This window comes from Cavia porcellus, unplaced genomic scaffold (genome assembly GCF_034190915.1).
Source record: "Cavia porcellus strain 051 isolate PalLab524CR breed Dunkin Hartley unplaced genomic scaffold, mCavPor4.1 scaffold_17, whole genome shotgun sequence".
Taxonomy (NCBI): Eukaryota; Metazoa; Chordata; class Mammalia; order Rodentia; family Caviidae; genus Cavia; species Cavia porcellus.
In genome coordinates, this window is record NW_026947500.1 from 41,355,216 (window position 1) to 41,380,806 (window position 25,591).

Genomic DNA, 25,591 nt, shown 5'->3' on the forward strand with positions numbered 1-25,591 from the left:
GCATCATGGGTGATGCCCATGTGGGCCTAGGCACACATAAGCAGCCACAGCTTCGCTGACAGCATCATGCAAACTACAGCTGGCAACCGGGCCAAGAGCTTTCAGCAAAGATATTTATCTTCCTGGCAGACAAATAAGTTTTATGTTTTGGGTCTTTTTTTTTTTTTTTTAAGGAAAAGAAATCCCACCCAGCTCACCAAAAATAAACATCCCTGTTGTGCAATTTCCTGGAGGCTGGGCCTGGGAGGCAGCCCTGCCCCCTGCCCTTACTCCCCTGATCCCTCTCCCCAGCCCATGCTTCATCTGCATCTACTAGGCTTGGGGACCACCCTGCATAGCAGCAGGGGCTGGGGGAAACTGAGGCTAGACACAGAACACATCCGAGCTATCAACGCAGCACAGCTCTGGGCTTCCAGGTCTGTCTATTCCACAGCCAGTGTCTTGGGCTCCGGTTCCAGGGAGGGGCAGAAGGAATCCAGGACCCTGAGGGTGAAAGAGTGGGGATGCCCCCTGAGAAGCAGCTAAGAACAGGCTCCAAGCTTCCAGTTCTGTCCCTGCCCCACTGAGACCTGCCTGCTCCAGGGTTTAGGTCTCCTCATCTGCCTGGGACACTGTGTGACCTGCAGGTCTCACCTCCACCTGCCTGTCCATGGAGAGGTCAGAAAACAGGGTGGCTGGCACCACCTCAGCACACAGGGCCCCCCAGAAGGTGTGCAAGAGGAGGCAGGTATAGGGGAGCAGACGTGTCATGCTGGGGACTGTAAGAATTCCACTTCCAGCTCCTCCAGGAAGAAGAAAGAAATCCTTCCAACATCACATCTCCGTTATTAGTTATCTTGCTTTTAAATTCTGAAGCTGGGTCCCTAGTTAACACAACAAAGGTTCCATGACTGCCATTCCCGCTGCTGTTGGGGGGGGGGTGCTGCACAAAGCCAGTAGATTGCTGTCTGTTAGGTGATTTTCAGGGGCCTGGCTGAGAACCGGCCTCTGAAAACACAGACTCGGGAGCTATGGAAATCACCAGCCTGCTTGGGCCCCCACAGCCCCCACATCCAGCTCTCTGCCTGGCTCGGCCCTGGCTAGAGCTGACCACTAAGATGCCATCCATAGCAGCTCCTCCAGGAAGCCCTCCCCGCTGTGACAACCTGCTGACCTCTGCTTGCCTCGCTGGGTGCTGCCTGTGTTTGCAGACCAGTAACAAATCAAGTCCCCAGTGTCCAGCTTCTTCAGGATGTCAGCTCCCAAGGATCAGGGCCTCTGGCCATTTGTCCCTTGCCAGCCTACAGTTTAACACGGTGGGGGGATGGAGGCAGGCAGCAGAGGTGCAGTGAGAGATTGCAAGAGAATGAATGAGCCATTTCTGAGGGACACAGCTGGGCTCTGTCTGGCCCCCCTTGGGCACTGACGGTGTCCATGCCCCGCAGCGTACATGCAGAGAACATCTGTTAACCAAATGAAAGACCAAGTTCATCCTGCTACACAATGAGGGTGAGGCAGACAGCAGACATGAAAAAGAGGCACCCAGCTGGGTACGGTGGTGCCTGCCTGGACTCCCAGCACTCCGGGAGGCTGAGGCAGGAGCACTGCAAGTTCCAGGCCAGCCAAATGAGTGTCACTCTTCAGGGTTGATGGCTTACACGCCAAGAGGTAAACGACAGAGATCTCAGGCAGAAAAAGACTGAGACAGGGCCGGAGGGACACAGGTCTCTTCACAGGAGAGGGAAGAGACAAGGAGGGCCAGTACTGGCCCCAGACCACCTCTTCCCAGGCCCAGGGGCAGCCGCTGTGGACCCGAGTGGCAGAAGGTGTGGAGCCAGCTGCACAGCCCCCAGTCTTGGCCTGGAAATCAGCCCGTCTACACAGAGGAGTCAAATATCAGCATCCGTGAAACAGAGCACCATTCCTGCAACAGAGCGTGCTCCTGCCCAAGACAGTCCACGCTGAGTGTGGCCTTTATCATGCGAAGGCCCCTCGAGCAACTCGAGTCCACCTCTGTTCCCAGGGCGCCTGCGGATGGGTGGAAGGTTACACTGCCCTCCACCTAGGCCCTAACCCCCGTCCTGGTGCCCAGCTGAGTTTCAGCTCAGGAAATGCAAGACACAGGAAAGTTTCCTTCATTGCTGGGCTCTGTGTACCTGTTCTTGGCAAACCCAATGACATCGCAGTGCCTCAGGGCACCTCTTTGTGATCTGAGAGTCTTTGAGAGAGGACTGTGATGATTTTCATCTGGAGCTTGCTGGGATCCCTCCGTGGCCGGGACACACACACTGAGCAGCGCTAGCCGAGAGAAGTGGGGGTTGCATGCTAGTGTGGCCCAGGGCAGGCTCATGGTGTGTGTGTGGGTGTGTGGATGTGTGTGCGGGTGTGTGTGTGCACATGGGTGTGAGCAATCTTACCCTGCAGACATGGGGAAGGGTGTGGGGGTGGGTGGGTAAGCATGTAGCTGTCCCCAGGCTGTGCATATGCAGCGTGTGCCTGACAAGGTCTGAGTAATTTTACCCTCTATGGCTTGGATTGCATTTATTTTCCCTCCAAACATCTGTTTTGTGGGGTACACATGGCCCGCTCAGTCCCCGTGAGCCGGCCCCACACGCTGCGTGCCGAGATGCTCAGTACCGATGTAATCTCCTCAATGACAGCCGCCAGCTCAAAGCCCTGGGTCCTACTTAAAGGATGCTGGCTAAACCCCCTGCCATCCAGCCGCGTGGGGTAGCAGGTCCAGGGTCCCACTGATCACGTCCCACCCCGTTGGGCTCCATCCACAGCTCAGTCTCCGTGTCCCTGTGTTAGCTTCAGGCTCAGCACAGAATTCCAAAGCAGCACCCCAGTACCAGGAGATGTTTCAGCAGACACATGTGGGGCCCTGCGTCCAGCCCACAGGCTGCAGAAGACAGGAGGATGGCACAGGTGCCCGTACCCAACCGCGCCAGCCAGAGCCCCAAATGCTTCCCTGAAGAAAGCCTCAGAGCGGAGGACCTGGGCCAGGTGTCCCCTTGAATCAGGATTTTAGAGAAAAACTAGAAATGTGAACAAAGTACATTTAGTCAGGAATGAAGTTTAAAAGAAAAAGTAGGCAGAATATTTGAACAGACAAATCAGCAAAGATACAAATGTGCCTGGAAAAAGGGTCAACATCAGTCCGCATTAGGGACATGTAAGTTAAAGCGTAACAAAGAGCAGGGTATGTAGAGGCTGAGGCAGGAGGATCCCCAGGAGTTTGAGGTCAGCCTGGGCTACACAGTCCAAGGCCAGCTTGTACTCTGTCTAAAAACACTCAAAAGAGAAAGAAAAAAAAAAGGAGAGAAGAAAGAAAAGAAGGAAGGAAAGCAGGAAGGACAGACAGACACACACACACAAAATTTCACTGCACACCTGTTACAGTAGAAAGAAAAAAACTGGCATCGCACAGGGAGGCTGTGGAACTCTCAGACAAGCTGGGCAGAAGACAGCCTGGCACCCTTTCCTCATAGTCCAGCCGTCTCACGCCCAGCATCTACCCTGGAAACACGGAGACATCGCACACCCATAACTCCAGGACTCTGGGAGGCTGAGGAGGACGGGTTGCAAGTTCAGCCCCAGCCTACAGTAAGACTTTGCCTCAGAAAAAAAAGAAAACATTGACAAAAGAACTAGGGATGCAGCTTAGCGTGAAGGCCCCGGGTCCAGTCCCCAGGGCTAGGAAAAAGAAACCAGAAGGAAGGGAAGACTTACTTGTAAGGGAGAAAAACCCAAGGCTGAGTGCCAATGTTTACGGCAGCTTTGTCTGCCACCACTCTAAGCTGGAAACCTCCCAAGTGCTGGAGTTCTTGTCTAGAACATCTTCAGAGGCCCAGGGTCCCAACAAAGGCTGAGTCGGTAGCTTGGGCTACTGGGAGATGGTGCGACCTCTAAGAACGGGCCCAGCGGGACGGCTTGGGTCACCAGAGCTGCTCTGGGAAAGGGCTGTGGGATGCAAGTCTCAGTCCCTTACCTTTCCTCCCTCCCTCTTTGTCTTTGTCTGTCTGTCTGTCTCGCTCTCTCTGCTTTCTGACTGCCATGAGATACCTGCCTCACCACAGGTCCAAGCAACAGACTGAAGTCTTTGAAATCGTGAGCCAAAAGAACCTTTCCTGTTGCTGAATTTATTCTCTCAGGTATTTTGTTTCAGTAACAGAAAACTGACTAACCCACCAAGTGTCTTTCCATAAGTGAGTACATAAGCAATCTATGAAACATCCATATGGTGGAATTCTACTTAGGAATAAAAAAATGACAGTGACACAGTGAATCTCAAAAATAGTATTCATGTAAAAGATCCAGTTGTGATGTCTGCATAATATGTAATTCCAGCCAGGGATGGTGGCATATGCCTGTAATCCCGTCACTCGGGAGGCTGAGGCAGGAGATCACTGCGAGTTGAGGCCAGCCTGAGCGACATAGTGAGACCCTGTCTCAAACAAACAACAAAAAAAATCTATATGATTCCACTTAGTAATCACATGACATTCTGGGGAAGGCAGAATTCTGGGTGCAGAAAACAAACTGCTGGTTGCCAGGGTTTAGGGTAGGGTGCAGATTTCCCTACAAAGAGATCACACTGGTGTGGAAGAACTAAAGAACTATTCTGGGCCTACAGTAACCTGTATCTTGACTGTGGTGGTGAGTACGTAAGTCTGCAGGAAATGTGTTACGACTCATATAACTACACAACCAAATTTTAAATTATACAGCATGTTATTTTACAATATAAAAAAGGTAAGTAGGGAGAAAATACAGAACTGTGTTCAAATACATGAAAGAAAAATCAACTTCATAAAAGTTATATATTTTGGGGGCTGGGGATTTAGCTCAGCGGCCACAAGCGCCTGCTTTGCAGCGCAGGGTCATGAGTTTGATCCCTGGTACTGATAAAAAAAAAAGTTAAATATTTTCACCTAAAAATGTCCCATTTCTAGTGACTAATCCTAAAGAAGTGAGGATGAGCCTAAGGCATTAATCAGAGCGGGAATACCTCATGGTATTGTTCAACAGGTAGAAAATAGAATTTAACCAAGATATTCACCCAAAGAGGGTTGGTTAAATAGAAGACAGTGTTTCTTTTTTTTTTTTCCGGTACCGGGGATCAAACTCATGACTGCCTGCTTGCAAGGCAGGTGCTTGTGCCGCTGGGCTAAACGCCCAGCCCAAGACAGTTTCTGTAGATGGAAGGTCGTTCCTCATCTGCTGCATGCTATTTCGTTCTTGGCAGTTACCACGAACTGTTACGCATTGCCTTGGTGTCTTTTGTTTTTCCTTTGTTTACTGTCTCTCTTTCCCCACAAAGTAGTGAATTCACGTGGTGATCAAAATATATGGGGAGTGTTTAAATTTTAAAATGCACTACCATAAATGATGCATTGGCATTCATTCCCTCCAAAGTACTCCGCCTCGCTTTGAATGCACTTATCCCACTGTTCGGCCACTTTCTGAAGCAGTTCTGCAGTCCTGGTTCATGAGGGTCTGCACAAAGTGTAACAAAAATGGCGACTGCTGCTCCTGAGTGCCGTGCAGTAGAAAGGCAGGTTCCTGAAGAGCAGACCGTGCCCTCATCTGCTTCTTCCACCACACCCAGCACCACGTAACTTGTGGCTCTTCCCCAAGGTCAAAATGACCATGAAAGAGAAATATTTTGAATGGATTCAGGACATTTAGGCACCCGGGTCAGTGCAACTAAAGACATTCACATCTCTGACTATCTCGGTTTCTTTGCTCCTGTTATACGTGGATCTCAGTAGACGTCCAATAAACATCTAATGAACCAATGAATGAAATGGAGAGGCTAGAACAGCCTTTGCAGGCATGGAAAGATGTTCGCCTTATATTGATACCTCATTTTGACAAAAACCAGGGAGACTGTGGAGTATCTGTCCTCAAAGAAAATTCTAGAAGTTTCCAGAAGCAAGAATACCGGCATACAGGTTAAGTCTATCCTTTTCGTTTTGGTGTTGCTGGTCTGAATGAATGTTCTATTTGCTCTTGCACGATGGGTTAAGCTGTTATCTGAAAGCAGCCCTGGGTCCTATGTGGTAGGATTTTGGGAACTGATGGATGACGGTGGCCAAACGCTACACAGGATCTCTGTTAAACTGGAGTTCCAGATAACAAATGCTCTTTAAACCTAAGAATGTCCCAAATACTGCATGGGAGGCGTGTACACGAAAACTGATCCATTATGCATTTGACACCAAACTCAGCGGTGCCTCCTGCTCTCCTTCTAAGTGCTTGCTTTTTGCTAAATCTGTCAGGCCTACAAATCAGGCCTTCTGAGCCATTCAGAGACGCGCAGACCCCCCTCCGCTGTCCACCCCAACCCACTTCTGCTCCCACAATGCACTGTGGTGCGTTCCCAGCCTCCCGCATTTCTGTGGCCACCTTCCATCTCCCTGGCCTGTCCTTCTGCCCCTCCTGCATGTGGCTCATGGCTGCTATCATCTGGATACTTTGCTCTTTCTGTGTTAATCTGTGGTTTCTTGTCTATTAATCATCTGTGCTGCATTTGAAAAACTCAAAAAAATTAAAAACCATTGCAACAAGAGAAAACTACAATGCGCGCACGCACACACACACACACACACACACACACACACACGTGCACAAACCTATTTATTTATTTTTGGTTCTGGAATTCAAACTCAGACCTCATGCTTGCCGGGCAGGCGCTGTGCCGTTGAGCTATATCCCCAGCCCAATGAACTTATTTATATAGGAGTTGTTGTTTTTTGTTTTTTTCTTAAACCTAACTCTATATCCTCCACATCCTTCCAAGCTGCATAGTATTCCAGAGGGACAAACTACTGAATCATGACCATGCTTGAAATTAAATCTTCATTCCTGGTGATCATCTTAGAATAAACTCCCCAAACTAAAAACGCTGAGTTAAATCATATACACTGCTTTAAGCCTCTCATAAATACAGACTGACTTCTAGAAACGTGGTGATGCCCTCAGTGACCGATTGGCAGCGCATGCTTCATGCCAAGGCCAATTCCCGGCCTTCCAGTGTTCTAGGGCCAGAGTCCACCGAGGCCAAGAGCAAGGCTGCAGTTGCTCCTATCGACCACCAGGAGGCACTGAAGTTCCAATAAAGTGTTTTGGACCAGAAGTGGTCCTCCCACCCGCGGTCCCCTCCCACATGAGAGTCCAGGGAGATCAGCCAACCACACAGCCACTGAGCCCAACCATGGATCTGCCATATCCCAGCTGTACAAGGGACACAGATGGGTGGACAGGTCCCTGCCCTGCCTGGCAGGGCTCTGACCTCCCTTTGGTTCTAAGTACTTGCACATTCCTGGCTCACAGGTGGCCCTTAGGAGTGTCCTCATCTCACAGATGGGCAAACTGAGGCACCAAGAGAAGAGACCCATCTGTCACTGGCAGCAGAGTGCCCAGCCTGAGATATGAGGCTGGTCACTGGGGCCCCTGGGGAAACTGAGGGTCTCCAGCTATGCCAGCAACACAGTAGGTGCCCAAGGAACTGGACTCACAAAATGACCATGCATGTGAATGCCCCCCAAGACACTACGTGGCTGGTGACCTGTCACCCGGGCAGTGCCAGGCTCCTCCCTAGGAGGCTGTGCAGGAGCCTCATCCAGGCCCATCCTCAGAAGGACCTTCTCCCAGGCCAGAGGGTGCAGCGGGCTTCCCCAAACCCTGGAGCAAAAGACATGAACACGGAGCCCTCCCAGGGGACGGGAACAATCCATGGTGCTCCTCAGGGGTCCAGGAAATCTGCTGGGCCCCTTCCTTCCTGGCCTCTTCGTGGCTACCGGGCAAAACACTCCCACTCTACAGACAGGAAACCAAAGCTGGACAGGTAAATGACTTGTCTACACACAAACAACAGGTGAGAGGCGGAGAGGAGATTTGAACCCTGGGCTTGGAGCACTTCTGCAGGGCTCTGAGACGGAGCCAGAGCAGTGGGCTGGGGGTTGCAGGAGACCTCAGAATGGCCCCACTGCTCCCCGGCTTCATGGGGGCCCTGTCAAAGCTGCCCTGGTGTGAGTAAGACCATCAGGAGTGTGGACGCGGGCAGAGGCTGGAGTCAGCGGCTCGCTCCCCACAGTTCGGAGGGAAACAGCAGGGCCGCGCTCTCAGCAGCTGTGCCTGCCTGCAGGTGTGGAGGAGGGAGAGGCCAGGCTGAGGGACACAGAGTGGACAGGCCCCGGCTTGGTCCCTGCAGGGGGAGGGGGAAGGAAGGAAAAAGAAGAAGAGATGGAGAAGGAATCGCAGTGCAAGAGGAGGCAGAAGGGGGCAGAGGAGGAGGGAGAGAGAAGAGAGAGCAGGGGAGGGAGGCAGGTGAGAAAAAAGGGGGAAAAGAAACAGGAAGTAAGGGAAGTAGGGGGAGAGAAATAAAGGAAAAAGGAGGAAGAAGGGGATGAAAGATGAAGGAAAGAAGCGAAAGGAAAAGGAAATCGGAGCGGCCAGGGCTCATCACAAGCACGGGCAGCCCTGCTCAGGGGAGCCGGTGTGATGGGCTGGGGTCCACCACGCACTCGTCCCCTCTGAGTCTGAAATGGGATCGAGATGGAAGGAAAGGCACTGGCCTCCAGGAAGAGGCTTGTGGCTCCCTGCAAGGTGGCCAGGAAGTGGGGGAGCTGGGGGGAGACGAACCCCCACACCCCACTCTCCCCGCCCCGCCCCTTCAGTTTATCAGGCTCAGAACTCCGCTTTCTTGGTCTTGTTTTTTGCTCATGTGGTGTGTGCCTTCCCAGAGTCCCCTCAGAGCCACGCCTCGTGAGGGACAGAGAAGTGACAAGCAAGGGCGCGGGTCCCGCAGGGACACGGTGGCGCCTGTGGGCAGCATAGACGATGGAGGCTGGTGGGGTAGGGGCTGGGAGCAAAGCTGGAAGGCGATAAGCCCCTGCCAGGTGTGTGCACAGAACCACAAGCCCAGCCCCGGGCAGAGAAGTGCTAAGTCACCAGGTGAGAAGCCCCCGGCTTAGGGACAGGGTCTCTCCTAACAGGGCTGTGACAATAAGGACCTCATCAGAACCTATGCACCTGTGTGGCACCGACCCATTTGCAGCTGCACTGGACACTCCCCAGGCCCCATGGATCAGCACAGGTTACCCCAGTTTTAAGGGGGGCAAACTCTAAGGTCCAGCGAGGTTTAACAGCTTCTCAAAACCACACAGCTGGCAGTGGCCAAGCTGGGGTTCAAATGCCCCAAACCCAGGGCCCCTCACAGTGGCTGCTTGTAGAGGAAGCCCGGGCACGTGTCACAGGTGCTCAACCACAGTGAACCCCCAGAGCAACTTGTATCTCTGAAGGTGAATGCAGGGGGGCCCCACTGTGGCCCAGAGGAGTGGTGAGGTCTCATCCCCTAACCAGGACAGGAAGTCCCCAGCTCCCCACCCTCCAGGGCCCCGCCTAGGTCTCCAAACCCAAGCTCTGACTGCTGGCTTGTGTGGCTAGACAAGGTCCTGGCCACCCTCAAGGAAGAGGACCCAGGGGAGCACACCACCCACTGTCCCATCACATCACGAGGCCCCAGAGCTCAGGTTCCACACTGGGCCACCTCCCAGCAGATTCCAGAGACCCAGAGCCAGACAACATGAGGACCGTGACTCAAACCCACGCCCCCGGGGGTCAGTCTGTTGTCACCCCTCCCTTCCCCTCCGCGTGTGGCCCTGGCCATGTCCCTGACGTCTCTCCCCGAGTGCCCCTGAGCCTGCATTTCTTTTGTGGGGAGAGGAATAAACTGGTGTCCCCTGCGCCTCCTCAGGGGCACTGATGTTGCAAATGAGACAGGGAACTTTCCTGCCCAAGGGGAGAGGGGCTGAGCAAAGAGTCTTTGGATAAGCCTGGGTTCGGTCCCTGATTCTGCCACTTCCTGGCTTCAGTCTTCCTTCATTCAGCATTTCCGGAGCATAAGCCGTGCACTGGCGAAGTTCCAGGGGGTGGGAACGGAAATCCAGGAGAAACACAGCTCCTCAGGTCAAAGGCGGGGGACGCTAGAGGAGATGCCAGGGGTCAGGGTGCAGCTCAGTGGTGCAGGGCCTGCCTGGCAAGCGTGAGGTCATGAGTTTGATTCCCGGTACAATAAATAAATAAGATGCTAAAGTGGCTCCCATGCCGTCCCATGGCTCTGCCACCAAGGGCGTCCTTGGCAAAGTGCCTCAGCCTCTGTGTGCCTCAGTTTCCTCATCTGGAAAGGGAGGCTGAGAACATCCACCTGCCGGAGGTGGTGGCAGGTGGTAGGGAGGTGTGAACGAAGCAGAGTTTGCTGCCAGCAGAGACCCCCCATCACAGGACACCCCAGAACGGCACAGCTCTGACCACAGCCACGTCAGACACCCACCCGCAGCCACCGGCCCGCAGGTGTCCCCTCCCGTGCTTACCCAGGTCCTGTTCTGCGGGCCAAGCTTCCCGAGCCCCAGCTGCCTGGATGACATTTATGAACCATAAACCTCCATCCCAAGGAGCAGCTGGGGTCCCCTCCAGTCAGGCCCAAATTCACACACCTATCACAAAGACCGTACATGGGAAGTCCCTGAAGGAACCGTAAAAGTGTGACATGAGATGTTCATGCCTTCCATCATCTAGACTTCAACAGCACTTCAAGAGAGGGTTCCTGGTGGCCTCCGCCATAGGACAGTGTCCTCGCCTAAGGATCCTACCAAGCTTCTTTGTCCCCTGCCCTGGGCAGTGTTAGGCACCCGGTACCTGTGGCACTGAATTCATCTTAAGCACCCAAACTTCTCAGCTGGCACAAGTTCCACACCAGCCTGGAAAGAGTTTGCTTTTCACGCACATGCTAAGTTCTCTTTCCCAAATATGTTTCTTCTAAGCCCAAAGAGTCAGCAACTGGAAGAGCAGGAAGACTTTGCTCCCCTTGGATAAGAAACAAAAGAAACCAAGCATGGCGGTGCACAGCTGTAATCCCAGCACTTGGGAGGCTGAGGCAGGAGGATCGTTGTGAGTTCGAGACCAGCCTGGCCTACAAAGTGAGCTCAAGGCCAGCCTCAACTGCATTAGTGAGACCCTGTCTCAAAAAGACAACAACAAAAGCAAATAGGAATGGCTGAATTAACAGCAAGGCTGCTGCTGCTTAGTTCTCTGAGATTATTAAGGTTGGAAAAGGGCATTTCATGTTTGCGTTCAAAGAAATCCCATGTGTGTATGCATAAAACGGTGACAACTTCAGGCTTCCTAAGACGGTTCTATCTAGGATTTTGGTGAGAGCTCCTGGGGCACAGCGGGCCACGTGAGTGACTCCAAGTGCATCAGGGCATGTGCATGCTGGGAGGTGGGCGCTGGGTGGCCCCCAAGGCCTGTGCTGAATGCCTGAGCCACAGGGTGATGCTCCTGGGAGTGGCAGGCCAATCAGGGAGGTCCTTAGGCACTGGCTGTGTTCCCAAGAAGGGCACTGTGGGACCCCAGGTCTTCCCCTCTCTCTCTGCTCCTTCCCTGGTGATCTAAGTCCTTCTTCTGCTCCTGCCACGAGGGCTGCCTCCCCACAGCCCCAGTACCGAGACGCCACAGCTCAGGCCAGGTCTCCAAGGCCGCGGGCTTCACCTCCTTCCAGTGACGCTCTCAAGTATTTGTGACAGGGATGAAAAGCAGCTACCACGCTCTCTATGTGCAAATCATATTCCGCATTTCCACAGTCTTAATGCATTGGTAGAAAACGGTCCTTTCACTGATTTCTGCCCATTTAAACCAAAAGAAAAAAATCCAGGTGACCTCTGCTTTAAAATGCGTTATGTGAGCTGCGCCCAAATAATGTGGCCCGTGCCTGTCATTCCAGCACTCAGAGACTAAGGCAAGAGCACCATGAGTTCAAAACCAGCCTGAGGTTCACAGGGAGACCTTGTCTTAAAAAATTAAAAAAGAGCTGGGGAGGTGGCTTGGTTCAGTGGCCAGTACAACAAAAATGTAACACTATCCACACCATACCATATTGGTCTGGTCTGGTCTGATCCGGTCTGGTTCAGTTCAATAAAAGAAAAATAAAGGAAAGGAAAGGAGACTTATAAAAGCTGAGCATGGTAATAATCCCAGCACTCAGGAGACAAGCAGAATCACAAGTTCAAGGCCAACCTCAGCTATATAGCGAGACCCTGTTTCCAAAAACAAGCAAACAAAAACAACAAAAAACACGTAAGTAAAACACATTGTGTGTCTTCTACCAAGAAAACCTTAATCCATAGCAGACAGGAGACAAGCTCCTCTCTTTTCCACCTGTTTCTGTTTCCAGGGGCACAGGGAGAATGTTCTCAGCCTCCCCTCCCCAGGGCGAGGACCCCACGCCCCCCACAGCTTCCTGCCCTCACCCAAGATCTGAGGCTCCAGGCTGAGCTGTGCTTCAGAGCAGGGCTCTGGAGAGGAAAGCCTTGGGTTCTAGGTGGCAGGAGATGTGGTCATTTGCAGTGGGACCTGGCTCTCCCTCCCCCACCTCAGTGCACCCCAGGTCACACGGCCTGGCAGGCACAGGGGCAGCAGGCCTCCGGCAGTGGGCATTAGCACCATGGGCTGACGTGTGGAGAGGAAGAAGCCGTGCTGGTGCCAGCAGATGTGGGTTCAGATCTCAGTGGGACCCTTGGGGAGACGCCAGTTCTGCTGAGCCGCCCCTTTTATCTGTAAGCTGGGGCTCCTAAGATCAGCCGCCCCCAAGCCTGATGCAGGGTGAACACAACGCCTCCCCTCACTCTAGGGACCCAAAGAGAGCAGCAGGTCCTGAGAGGAAGGGACTCAGTGCCACCAGCTTGTCACTGGTGTACGTGGAGTGCAGGGTTCGAGGGGCTGGGGATCCTTAGTCTCCCCTCAGTGCCTCCTGTCCCACCACTCCTTTGCTCACTCCTGTTTCAAAAGGCACTGTCAATCGCATGGTGTGAGTTCAGTAAGGCCACCTTCATTTTCCAGTGTCACACAGCCGAGGCACCTAGAACCACCTGTCGAGGTTCCTGCACAGCCTGACACCTTTCGGGTCCCAGCAAAACCTTCCCAACAAAACCCCGCCTTGCTGGAGCATTGGGTTTGTCCTGGGAACTGTCCCAACACTGCATGTCAGTTTTCAAAGGCACTAGAAACTCTGTGTGGGGCACCTGGCCGGGAGACCAGGCTCCTGCGGGGCCCTATTTAACCACCCGGGTGGGGGACTCTAGGCAGTGGCACCAGGTGACAGCTGCTTCTCTGTAGCCCCCTCCTCAGGATCCACCTACCCAGGCCCTGCCTGGGATCTGAACCCCTCCGAGATACAGGACAGAGACAGGAGGCTGCAGGCGCCTCTCATGAGAATCACACAGAAGTGTTCAGGACAGGCCCAGAGCTGCCAGCGTGGCACCAGGGGGGCGGACAACAGGCTCCAGGAGAAAGTTCTGGAAGGGCTGGCCCCAGATTTAGTGCTCACAGAAGGTGACTATTCAGGCCCTAAGAGCATGTGAGGATTTCCCAAAAGACTATGTATGCCCTTACAGGACAATCAGCTGAAGTGGCACAGGGGTCCCCAACAGCCAGGAAAACAGCAACAGCACAGGTTGTGGCCCTGGACGTCCAGCCAGTGGCCCCACTCTGACCCCTTCATGTTGCACAGCTCTGGTTCATAGAAAATGAATCTGCCCTGAACTGAATCTCTGCGGCCAGTCACATCAGCCTGGAGGCAAGAAGATGGACAGGGTCACCATGAGTTTCCCCACACGTTCTGTGACTCTGCTTTCATATAAGAAGGCCATACTAGGGACAGATGGACCAGCGTGACAGAATAAAAAGCCCAGAAGTAAATATTCCAGTATGTGATCCACTGATTTCTGCAAGAGTGTCAAGACCAGTCAGAGGAGAGAGGGAGGCCCTTACCACAGGTGGTGCTGGAAACCTGGAGAGCCACACACAGAAGGCTGGAGCCTTGGGGCCAGGGATTTAGCTCAGTGGCATAAGCACCTGACTGGCAAGTACAAAGTCATGAGTTTGATCCCTAGTATTAAAAAAAAAAAAAAAAAAAAAAAAAAGAAGCTGGAGCCTTATCTAAGTCTACACCCAAAAATGAACTCAAAATGGATCAAAGACCTATAGCTAGAATTGTAAAGCGCTCAGGAGAAATCATAGGGCAAGTGCTCAGGACATTGGCATTTTCAACGATTTCTTCGATGCAACCCGAAAAACACAGGCCACAGGCTGAGTGTGGAGGTGTGGAGTGTGCCTGCAATCCCAGAACTCAGCAGGCTGAGGCAGGAGGATCACTGCAAGTTTGAGGCCGGCCTGGATTACACAGAAAGACCAAATACCAAAACAAAATAATAACAGCAACAACGAACTCCCCTCCCCCCAAACATCCACAGGCCCCAATGGAAAACTTGCTAAACTACATGCAGTTCATCAAAATCCAAAGCTTTTGTACATTCAAGGGCACCATCCAGAAAGGGACACCACAACGCACATGATGAGAGGCAGTGTTTGCAAATCATGTATCTGATAAAGGATTTCCTACCCGGATTATAAGAACAATACGTGCAACTCAGCCACAAAACAACACCAAACCTGCTGGGTGCGCATAGCCTGTAATCCTAGCTACTCAAGAGGCTGAGGCAGGAGGATTGTAAGCTCAGGACCAGCCTGGGAAACCTAGCAAGACCGTGTCTCAAAATAAAAAATAAAAAGGGCCAGAAATGTAGCTCAGAGCTCCCTGGATTCAACCCCTACTGAGACAAAACAGAGATACAGATGGAACAAAGATGATCAATACAGAATGACTCTATAAAGCAAAACCCAAACAGCCCCATTCAAGGTCTGGAACAGCCATTTCTTGAGAGAAGTCACAAAGAGCCAACAAGCTATGTAGTGCAATGCCTGGGCACAGAGTATGATGCCACTGAGATGGCAGGTGGGGAGGGGAAATCCACCAAGACTGACAGTAGAGCACAGGTTCCCAGGGCTGGGGGTGGAGGTGCAGAGCTTTTAACGGGTGCAGTTTCTGTCTGCAGTGCTGGAAATGCAGGAGTGCACCACACAACCTTGTGCACGGACTCAGTGGCGCCCCCTGTGGACAGGTATAATGATTCACCTTACATCATGCAAATTCTGCCCCAAGAAAGACTCACCTCTATGAAGACACAGGTGTGGGGTTGGTTTTAAAAGGCCATCCTGCATAGCACTCAAGCAATTGCTTCCCCAAATTTACCCCCTCCCTGGGTGGAGTGGCATTTGTCCTCACCTTGCTCCAGGGCCTTGGTCCCTGGGGCTTCCTGGGTCCACAAGTTAGTTCCTGGGGTCTCTACTCTACAGGTCTCAGGCTATTGGTATCTCTCTGGGGTTCCCAGCCCAGTGAGCTCATCCTAAGGAAGCTGCTGGTTCCCAGGACAGGAATCATCAGCTCATGCACTGCCTAGCACACAGCACAGCCTGGGCACAGCTGGCAGATGCCACTGGGCAGGAGGGGAGGCCTTGCCTGGGGCACCACGTAGCCTCACTGTGTGCGTTTCACTGTGTACTGTGCCTTCCATGTCCTTGCACACCGTGCTCAGGGTGGCTGGCTGTCACAGTGGCCACCACCACAGGCTCAGGTCATCTCTCTCACAGCAGCCTAGAGAAGGAGAGGCCATTGAATTGCTAAGCATGGGGCCGAGTCACCCAGGCAGTTGAATTGCTAAGCGCTGGGGCAGAGTCACCCAGGCAGTGCTGTAGGGAGCCTGTGCCACCCTGCTGCTTGCAGCACGTGTGGACGTGCAGAAGGAGGCTCCACACCGCGATCCTAGCACTCTGGGAGGCTGAGGTAAGAGGATTTCAAGTTTGAGTCCTGCCCTGGGAACTTAGTGAGACCATGTCTCACAATAAAAAATCAAAAAAGGGTCCTGGATTCAGTCCCGTAGGATGACCAAAAGCAAAACAAAACAAGCACAAAACAGCTCCTGCAGCCTCTCATCTCCCAGGGGAAGACTCTGTGTTCCCGTGGTTGGGCTCCATGACATTCCCCAGCTCCATCCCGCCTTGTCCGGAAGTCCCTGCAGCGTGCCCTAGGCCTGGCCTAGCACAGGAGGGGAAGCCACAGTCAAGGGCAGAGTCAGGTCCAGAACCCCAACCCACAGAGGCCACAGTCCACCCTTGACCAGCACCCACACACACACCAAGGGTGTGGGAAGAGCTATTCGGGGACAAAACAGAACACTGCCAGAGGCACAGACAGAAGTACTCAGAAAACCTGGGCTGTTTCATGGTTCTGCAGCAGCAGAGGCTTCACCCCATCCACTCAGGTCCCCAGTGTCACCCATCCTGCAGGTGGGAAAACTAAGGTAAAGAACCAGGCTTTGACTCTCTGGCAGGCTGGCCCCTCCTTCTCTCTCTCTCTCTCTCTCTCTCTCTCTCTCTCTCTGGATACAATGGACTGAAGGATCCATCCGCCTTTCCTGATTCCACAGGGTCGTACCTGGACCATCTCAGTAGCCCAGGGCCTCAGAAACCATCAAGTTCACGCAGGGGTTTCATGGATGGGGAGACCGAGGCCCCCTGACGGGGACCCCTGGCAGCAGGCTACCTGGCTTCCCTGTCTCCTTAGAGAGTCACCCCAGCTCTGAGCAGGGGTGTGAATCAGATGTGAATGCATCTGTGTGGCCAGATTGGGAGGCGCAAAACAGGGCCAGGTGGACCCCTGGCCACTGGGGGGAGCTCCTGCATCCAAGAGGACCCCAAAGTGCTCATCCTCACCCTAATAATGCCTGCTCAGAAGCTGGAGACAGAGCTCTGCGGTACAGAACTTGCCTAGCATGCATGAGGCCCTGGGTTCTGCGCCCAGCTCTGCAAACAGGAATCACAATAATTACTGAATGAAACTTGATCGAGCTTCCAGTACCACTGCCACCATTTGCAGCATTCCAGTGCCTTCAAAGGAAGCACCTGAGGGCTGGGCAGAGCCATGCACAGTGCAGTGTGGAGCCGCACCTGCCCTGCCCTCGCTCCACACTCTCACCCACACCACGTCCCCTCTCTTTCCAGGGTGGGCAGGCAGGTGGCTGTGCCACGGGCCTGTGGCTGTTTCCAAGAAAAAGCCAAGACTTGCACCCAGCTCTCTTGTCTGGAGGGAGGAAATGAGGGAGTTGGCTTCAAGTTCCTGAGTGCCCTCCCCTTGCCCAGGGAGGGTCTCCTACCAGAAGTCCAGGGCAGCGAGGAGCTGCAGAACTGGGGTTTTTCTGCCGCTGTCCACCCAGGTGAGTCAGCCTCCCTGCCACCCTCATTGTCGTCCCAGCGCTGCTGTCAGTCAATGGACATGTGTCTCTGCCTCCAGGACCGAAGGCACAGCTTGGTGCGGTGCTTCTCAGAATCCCCCACAAGGCTTGGCACAGTGACAGGCAGAGTCCAGCAAGCGGTGAGGAAGTGGCACTGGGCATCTGAGTTCCTGTCTGTGAAATAGGACCGCCGCCTCTCATCGCGGTGCAATGACACCACGACCCACTGTCTGTGTGTTGGGGCAGAGGGACCAGGGGTCCTGGATGCCACCAGGACCTCCAGGGCAGCCGAGCAGACAGTCATGTGAGAGGAGGTCTGTCCTGTAACCTCGGGTAACTCCTGCGGGGGTGGGGGGCAGGTCCCCCTGCAAGCCCACTGAGACTTGCAGTGCTTTCTGTGGGTACTCTATTCTCATGAGCTCACAGGAGGCAGAGAGTGAGAACCCGTGGGCTTTACAGGAAGGGCTAAAGCCTAAGAGAAGGGGACAGCTATCTCAAGCTCCCCCGAGCCCTCTGCCCGCTGCTAACCCAGCTGCAAGGCTCCCTTGGGCCTCAGTTTGCTCATCTGATAAAGGGATCTGCAACCCGCAGAGACAGTGCCCAGGCCAGCTCCTCTTTCACAGTGAGTCACACAGGACAGAGGGGCCCTCCAGAGCTGGGGTGGCAAGCAGGCTTCTGCGCAAGGCAGGCAGCTGGATGGACCACATCTGTGGGCCCTGGAGGCCACGGAAACTTCCTGGAGACTGGCCGCAGGGACACTCTGCCAGCTTTTTGATGACTCAGCCTCCTCTAGGAGCTGCCACCATTGGCCCACTGGCCGGGAGGCCACAGGCTGAGACACACAGGCGCTTAGTCACTGGCTCCCTGGGCATATTGTGGAGGTGAGGCCATGCTACTGTACTCGGGGCTGGAGGGGCTTTCAAAACCTCACACAGGTGCTCAGCTATTGGGGTACACTGCGGGACCCATATATTTTACAAGGAGTGCACACAAATTAGAATGCGCGTTCACACCTTGGAACAGCAAAATATGGACCCAGTGAATATAGGGTGAGCACACACGCGTGTGCACACACACACAGGCACAAGCACATGCACAGTTTATACAGTCTACTACACTCTCAGCTAAAGGTGCTGCAAAAATACTTTCAGGGGCACTTATCCACGTCAGGGCAGGGTGTGAAAAGCCAATTCTTCATCCTTTGGCCAGTGAACATTTATGAAATGCCACTGTGTACACCTAGAGGGACACATACGAGGTGTTCCATAAAGGCAGATATTGGAGAGATAGGTGGACACAAGGGACAAGAGCGGTTCCTGTACAGGCCAGGAATTTGGGAGCCTCAGCTGGAGTCTGGTTCTCCACTCGGACACGACAATACTACACTTCATTCACCCCCCTTCCTGTTTACATCCCAGCCCTGAGCCCAGGACCTGTGTCCAACTGCAGCCTTCCAGGTCGGCTGCCCACTGGGGACTTGTGTCTACATCCAGGGGAGCCCTTTCCACCCACCCCACCGGGACTTCTCCCAGACAAAAGCATCTGCGGCACTGGGAAGGAGGGGAAAGGGGCTGAAGGGAGGCCAGACTGGCGGCAGCATAGAAACCTAGAGAGGGGATTTGCATGTTATTCAAACACACAAATTTCACAGAACTAACCTGCCAGCCAGAAGAAGAAAGGACTTCTGCAAGGCTACCTGGGGAACAGAGCAGGTGAAGACCCAGGATTGTACTGGGATTTTGCTGTGCCCCGGGGCTATGTTGGATGCTAGGCTCTAAGCCCAAACCTTCCACAGCCTGGAGGTTTGGTCACAGCCCTCCGGAGCATAGAGGGAAGCAGCTGCTCTGCTCCCACCTGGTTTTCTGTCCTCTAGGAAGCGGGGTGAAACTTTCCCTAAGAGAATCCCCTTTAGGAATCATCTGAGGCCCCAAAGGTGGTGAGGTCCTGAGGGCATGGGGCTGGCGCACTCTGCAGGAAAGACAGTACCTTGGCAGGCAGCGTTGCCTCTTATGCCAGTATCTCTCAGGAACCCCAGTCTCCAAAAGCACTCCCTGGATGCTACAAAACTCAGTGGTGACGCTACCAGCTGCCTTGAGTCGGGAACTAAGGCTGCTGCAGCCCAGAGTTGCCACCTTCCACAGCTAGCCGCCTTCCTCCTTGTGTGATTCTTTTGAGCTCAGTCTCAACTTCTTTGCCACTGACCTTGGGGCTCCTCCAAGGTGCTGGCAGGTGTGGCATGGATGGAAGAGACGGTCTTTGCTAAAGCGATAGAACTCATAGGAGGTAGAAGGGACCAGTCTGGTGAGACCCAACCCAAGTGACACCTTTCCAAATTTTGGTAGCCTTTCTGGGAAGACCCGGCTTCCTGGTAGCACCCAAGCTACCCCACACCTCTGCGCTGGGAGATGGGTGGTTGCCCATCTATACAACAGCAGAGAGGCTTACAAAGCTATGCCTCTGGCTGGGCCGTCCCTGAGGCCACCAGTCACTCTGACCTCAGAAAACAAATGGAGGACACTGATGGCACTGAGGCTGGAAGGACTTGCTGTACGACCAAGGCACCTCCTCCAGCCCCCTAAAGTCCTCTTCTTACTTGCCTAGCATCTCTGAGGACAATGCCATGTCACTTCTGAACAAGGGAGCACCGCTGCCTTCCTCTCTGGGTTCTCTGGATAGTGTCATCATACAGGCAGGGCCCTGGTGTCCTGGTGTTCCAATCTGATGACCTTTCTTGTCTTTGCATGGAGGGAGCCCAAAGCCTGTGTAGCAAAACCTGGAGAACCAGCGGTGGGCGCAGGAGCACAGGGCCAATCGGCCAGTCGGCAACAGTAACAACACTGGCTTGCTTGCTACCTACCCAAGGCACACACTGGATTCCAGGCTCTCTCCACCCGCTGCCGCTGCCGCAGAGCTGCCAGCTCCCCATGCTGCCCAGTCCTTTCCCACTTGGCACCGAGCTCCAGAGGTGGGCGCAGAAGCTCAGCCTCGGAGGGACGCACAAGGCGCTACCTTCCCCTCATTTCTGGCAGCTGTGGCTGTGGAGCCTTACTTACATTTCATATTTCAACTCGACACCCATTTGAGTATGTGCAAATTTCAGAGAAAAAAGAGGCTGTGACCAGGATAAAGCCCCAGATAAATAAGCCAAGCTGCTCTTCCCAGCTCGCAGTTCTCAGGAGACTTCGGAGGGACTTTATAAATGATGTTTTAACTTGTTTCCTGCCGCAGCCTGAACTGCATGGCGCAATTACAAGCTCCCCGCTTCGATGGCTGCGCGATAGCCCGGCGCCCCGAAAACATTCTTCACGCAGCGGGTTGTAACCTGGTATTAGAACCAGGACTGTGCAAAAGTTCCTGCTTGCTCTCAAAAATAAACACTACGCAAGGATCAAGACGGTCCCCGGTGCTCCGAAATCGCCACTCCTGAAGGTTTCTTAAAATAATTTACAACTTTTTCCCTTCTGAAGTTTTCACGCACAAATCCAACACGCACCCAGTCTGTGTCTTCTATAAGAAGATAATTATAGAATTATTATGCGCGTCCCTACTAATTCTTCCGTCTTTCTATTTAAGTTCTGATGTTATGATAAAATATCGTCCAACTCAATTCATTCAAAATAATACTCTACTTTCTAATCGAAGCCCTCCGTTTTTCTAATTCAGAATGCGTGCGCCTGGGTTGGATTGTCTGAGCAGGCGGGTGGCTATGGAAATTAACAAAGTAAAAAATTAAAAGCATCTTCTTCCACTGCAAAACTAGCTGGGGGTCACTGCCTTCCCCAGATTTTGGTGCCCGCACTGCAGCTTTCCTGGATCCTCCTACAGTCATCCGAAGGCTAATCTTATTGTTTCTGCTCTGTCCCCATTTGTCCCTGTCTTTTTTGGATTTCATATACAAAACATTCCAGTTCTTGGACTAAATTCAAACACGACTCCGTCGGAGTCCACTCCTTTGGTGCTGTGTGGACTGCGCGCTGCGCGCGGACGGGGCGCATACTCTCAGCGTTTGAATCTTGCTTCTAATTAGCAAAAGCAGGACTGGAGGGATCCCCGGCGCCCCAAGGACTCAGGCCTGGCTGGAGTCTCCAAGGCCTCCTCCAGAGGAGCGCGACTCTGCGTCTCCGCGGTGGCTGCGGCGGCGGCGGATGTGGATGGAGGTAGGAATCCGCGCGCAACGAAAACCTGCGCGGACTGAATCGAAAGCGAAAGACCGAATCGCTGCGCTGCCCGCAGTGTGGCCGAGGATTTGCGGTGCGAGACTCGGGGCCCTGGACGGGGATAAGGAGGCTCTTCCACCTCGCACCGCTGAGAAACCTGTGGTCTCCAACCTCGCGCGTCTCCTGGGCCCGGGCCGGGACTTCCGAGCGTGTTGCTGGGGGCAGAGTCTGACAGCCTAGGGGCGAGGACCTGGTAGGGCTCCTTCTACAAAACGCGAGCTTCTTTGCACCCGGGGGCGACCGTGAGCCACTTTGATCATTGCTTTTTTAGTACTGACAGGAAAGGAGGCCCGGGATGGGTTAGGGGTCCCCGCAGCCCTAAAAGATTTCTCCGCGGCTGGGACTTAAGAGAACTCCCAGCTGCACTCCCTCTGCTTGGCGGGCACCTCCAGGGGAAGATGCGCCTGGACCCAGCGAGTGTAATCAATGGGAACTGAGGCCCCGAGCCTCCATTCCGATTAGAGCTGCTTGGAGGCCTGAGTCCAAGCCCCAAGATTTTGGAGGTCTAAGTTGCCTATAGTGTGGGAAGGGGACACGCGAATGAGATGGCCAAAGTCAGGCCTAGCACCAAAGCCACTGCTGCCTTTTCCCCAGCTCCTGTTAACACACAAAGATTTCTCTTTCGCCCAATTCCCCCTTCTGAGTACATACCTACCCAACTGTGGGAGAGCAGCATTGTCAGTGCATAGCTCGGTTTCCCTGCTTGCCTGCAGATTAGACAGCCAGTTGCAGAGACCTTCCTAGCTACCTCTGTAAAAAGGCAGAGCCTAGCTCTTAGTGCCTTGGTTTCCCCATCTTGATCCCGTGTGTGTCTAACCTCTTTCCTACAAGGGTTAGAAATCTCCTGGCCAGGGAAACACAGATGCTGAGGGGAGGAGAGCCAAGCAATGTGTTGGTGGCCGAGGGTGGCCACTGGAGCAGCGCCTCCATCTTAGGTCACAACGAGAGGGCTGAGAGGGCTCCACCGAGGTGAGGACTGCCATCATTCCAGCAGCAGGCAGGGGGCTCGCCCTGTGGGAGAACCGGGCACTCCAAACAGCACAGAGACCCAGGGCATGGCTGTGTGGAGGACGAAGCTTCTCCATCACTTCGCCTGATCCCAGGAGGAACTGGAAGCTTAGTGGCTGGCTGCACCTGGGTCGGACTGTGGGTTAGGACAGCTGGGGTCAAGCGGCTGGCCCTTCCCTCCAGCCTCAATGCTTGCTGCAAGTATAGAAAGGGCCTGGCTTTCAGAGCCCAGCGGAACACAGAGATGGGCCCAACCCTCTCTCTTCTCCCTCTTTTCCTCTTAGACCTGATGGCATCTGCTCACCCAGAGCCTGGGAGCCACTTGGCTCTTCTATTCCAGCTTCCTCAGGGTCCTCAGTAGCTAATTTCTTTAACATCTAAAAACAGTACAGTGGGAGAACACACGTGAGTCCCGCCCGTGACTTTGTGCATGAAGCTCTGGGGGCCTCCATCCTGGGACCTACTCCCACTTCACAGTCCCGGAGTGTGGCTAGGGGATGGGAATGCGGGTGCTAGGGGGTCTCCTTGGCCTGGGCACGGGAGGGAAGGAGCACCTGTGTGCAGCTGTGCTGTGAGTGCCTGGTCTCATTCCAGCTGAAGGTGGAAAGGTAGAGGAAGTGGGGTAAGGCCGCCCTGAGTTTTCCAAATCTGCTCTCAGCCCTGCCCTGTGGGTTTGGAGTGTGTGGCCTGAGGCCACCTGAGTTTGGTGCTTGGTGTGTGACCACATAGGTTCATTAAGAAAGGCTGTGGGTACACGTGTAGGTGATGCAAGTACAGAGAAATGCATGGACATGTCTCTGTCCATGGCCACCTATGCGTCTGTGCTCAGTGTGTATGAGATAGTGTCTGAATGTGATAAAATGTTATCAGGGATGTTTTCCTGCTGCGACTCTGGCCACCAAGGCCTCCAGTATGCTCCATCTCTGTGCCCAGGCCTAGTGTCTCCACATTCAGTGGGAACCTGTCAAGCAGGGGCTCATCTTACCAGGGCCCTGCCCGAAGAGGCCACGGCCTGGGGGATATGTCTATCCAGGGTTCCTGACCCGGAGGAGTCACCTCCTTCTTTCTGGATATCCCTACCTTCCAGTTTGGGACTCCCAGGCACCAGCTCCGAAGATAAAGAAGGCCTAGCGCTTGAATCACACGGTTCAGGCGGCCCTTGAGTGCTTGCTCCTCCGAAAGGCTGGCTGCGCTCTGGGGGCCCAGGCCTGAGTCCCGCGGTGCGTTCAAGGGGGCTTGGAGGTCATTCGGGCCAGCTCCCCAGGATTCCCTGTGGGCCTGAGTCGGGACCTACAGTCCTTGCTCTTCCCACTGCCCTCAGCGGCGCGGGGCTCTGTGATTTCCTGCCTTCCCGCCCGGTTCGTCCTGAACCATTGTTTCGACCAAGCTGCCCGCTTCCAAAGATCGCGCAGAGAGAAGCGCTGGGGAACGCTGGCCGAGAGCGCGCCGGCCGGGACGCGGGTTTTCCGCGCTCCGGAGCCTCCGGACCGGCACTGGGCCGCCACTCTGTGTCCAACGCGCTCGATGGGCCGCGCCCATTGAGGGGTCCGGGCCGGGGCGGGCACCTGCGCCGCCCTTACCTGCTGAGCCGCGCCCGGAGCCTCGGAGCCCGCGGAGAGCGAGGCCGTGGCAGCCCCAGCCCGGCGACTCCCGCAGCCGCGCCGCGACCGACCGGGGACGCAGCAGCGCCGCGTCCAGCCCCGCCGGGCGGGCAGCTCTCAAAGAGCGGTTTGGAGAAGCGGCCACGACAGGCACCGTGAGCCCCAAACTCCGGGGCGAGTTTAATCACCCAAGAGCAGCGCGACGCAGGCCGGAGGTGCGAAGGAGTCCGAAGGGCCCCGACCCGTCCTCGGGCGGTCGGTCCCGGTCCCCGATCCCCGACCCCCGCGCTCCGGCCAGGCTCGCCCGCCCGCGCGCGCCTCCCCAGCGCGCCGCCGCCCGCCTTCCTGCAGCCGCGCCGGGGGCTGCGGCCCCGCACGTGCACTCACCGTAGCAGGAGACCTGCAGGGCCGGGCCGCCGCCGCCGCCGCCGCCTTCCTGGATCTTGAGGCCGCCGTCCGGGGGCGTCTTGCAGGCGCCGCGCGGCAGGTACAGATGCGGGGGCTGCGCGGCCGGCGGGGGCTGCGCGCTGGGCGGCTGCGGCTGGAACTTGGCGAAGGAGCCGCGCGCCCCCGCGCCGCTCTCCAGGGGCGTCGCCAGCTCCTGCTGCCCCGCGCCGCCGCCGCCACCGCCGCCACCTCCGGCGTAGCGGGCCCGGCTCTTGGCGTCCCCGAATCCCTGGCCCTTGGCGGCGGCCGAGAGGAACGTTGTGCCGAACTTGTCGCCGCCTCCGGGGAAGCCCCTAAAAGGCGACGAGCCCTCCCGGCTCTGCGACACCGGGCTGTAGTAGGCGTCCATGGCAGCGGCCGGAGACTCGCAGTAGGAGACGCAGGTCTCCGCGTTCATGCCTGGCCGGACGGGCGGGCGGGCGGGCGGGCGGGGGCGCGGGGACGCGAGGACGCGAGGACGCCACCGCGCCGCGCCGGGTGGAGAGGCGGGAGGTGGTGCGCGGGGCGCGGGCTCCCTCCTCCCTGCGCGCCGGTCTCTCTCTTTCTCTCTCCCTCCCTCGCCCTCCCTCCCTCTCTCTGTCTCTCACTCTCTCTGTCTCTCTTTCCTGCTCTCCCTCTCTCTCTTTCTCCTTTCTTCCTATCCACAGCTGGCCCAGGGAAGGAACGGAGTGCTGTAAAAAGATTCAGATGTTTCGGAAAGTTGACCAGATCTCCCAAACCCTCTTAAGGTTTCGAGACGAGAAGGAAAAAAAAAGTGAATTTTTTTTCTTGACTGGCTCCTTCCTGCTCCCCTCCTCCTCTCTCCCGGTTCTCCTTCCCACCCGCCCCTGACCCCTCCTTTCCCCTCTTAAGGAGATGCTCCTAACTCTCCAGTGGGAGAGGGTTCAATCCGGAGGCGCCCCAAGGCCTGTGGATTACAGGCAAAGGTGAGGAGCTGCCAGGACCCCCAAGGCTCCAGACTCTGGGCATTGCCTGAGTTTTTTGTTGTTTGGGTACTGGAAATTAAGCCCAAGGCCATCGCACTGAGTTAAATATCCCAGCTCTGCCACTTTTTGTTTAAAAAAATTTTTTTTTCTGTGACAAGGTCTCGATAAATTGCACATGCTGAACTCGAATTTTGGATCCTCCTGCCTAGGTCTCTCAAAGT

At 54.8% G+C, this 25,591-nt stretch overlaps 1 protein-coding gene across 1 annotated transcript in view; it reads right to left on the reverse strand.

Annotated features, from left to right (window-relative positions):
- Positions 1–24,863, reverse strand: part of Alx4 (ALX homeobox 4) — a 36,842-nt gene extending 11,979 nt beyond the window's left edge. Inside the window, exon 1 of the mRNA XM_003465110.4 lies at positions 24,385–24,863. Coding sequence (XP_003465158.2) covers positions 24,385–24,841 — 457 coding nt within the window. The 5' untranslated portion in view covers positions 24,842–24,863. The remainder of the gene's footprint in view (positions 1–24,384) is intronic.
- Between the last annotated feature and the right edge of the window lie 728 nt (positions 24,864–25,591).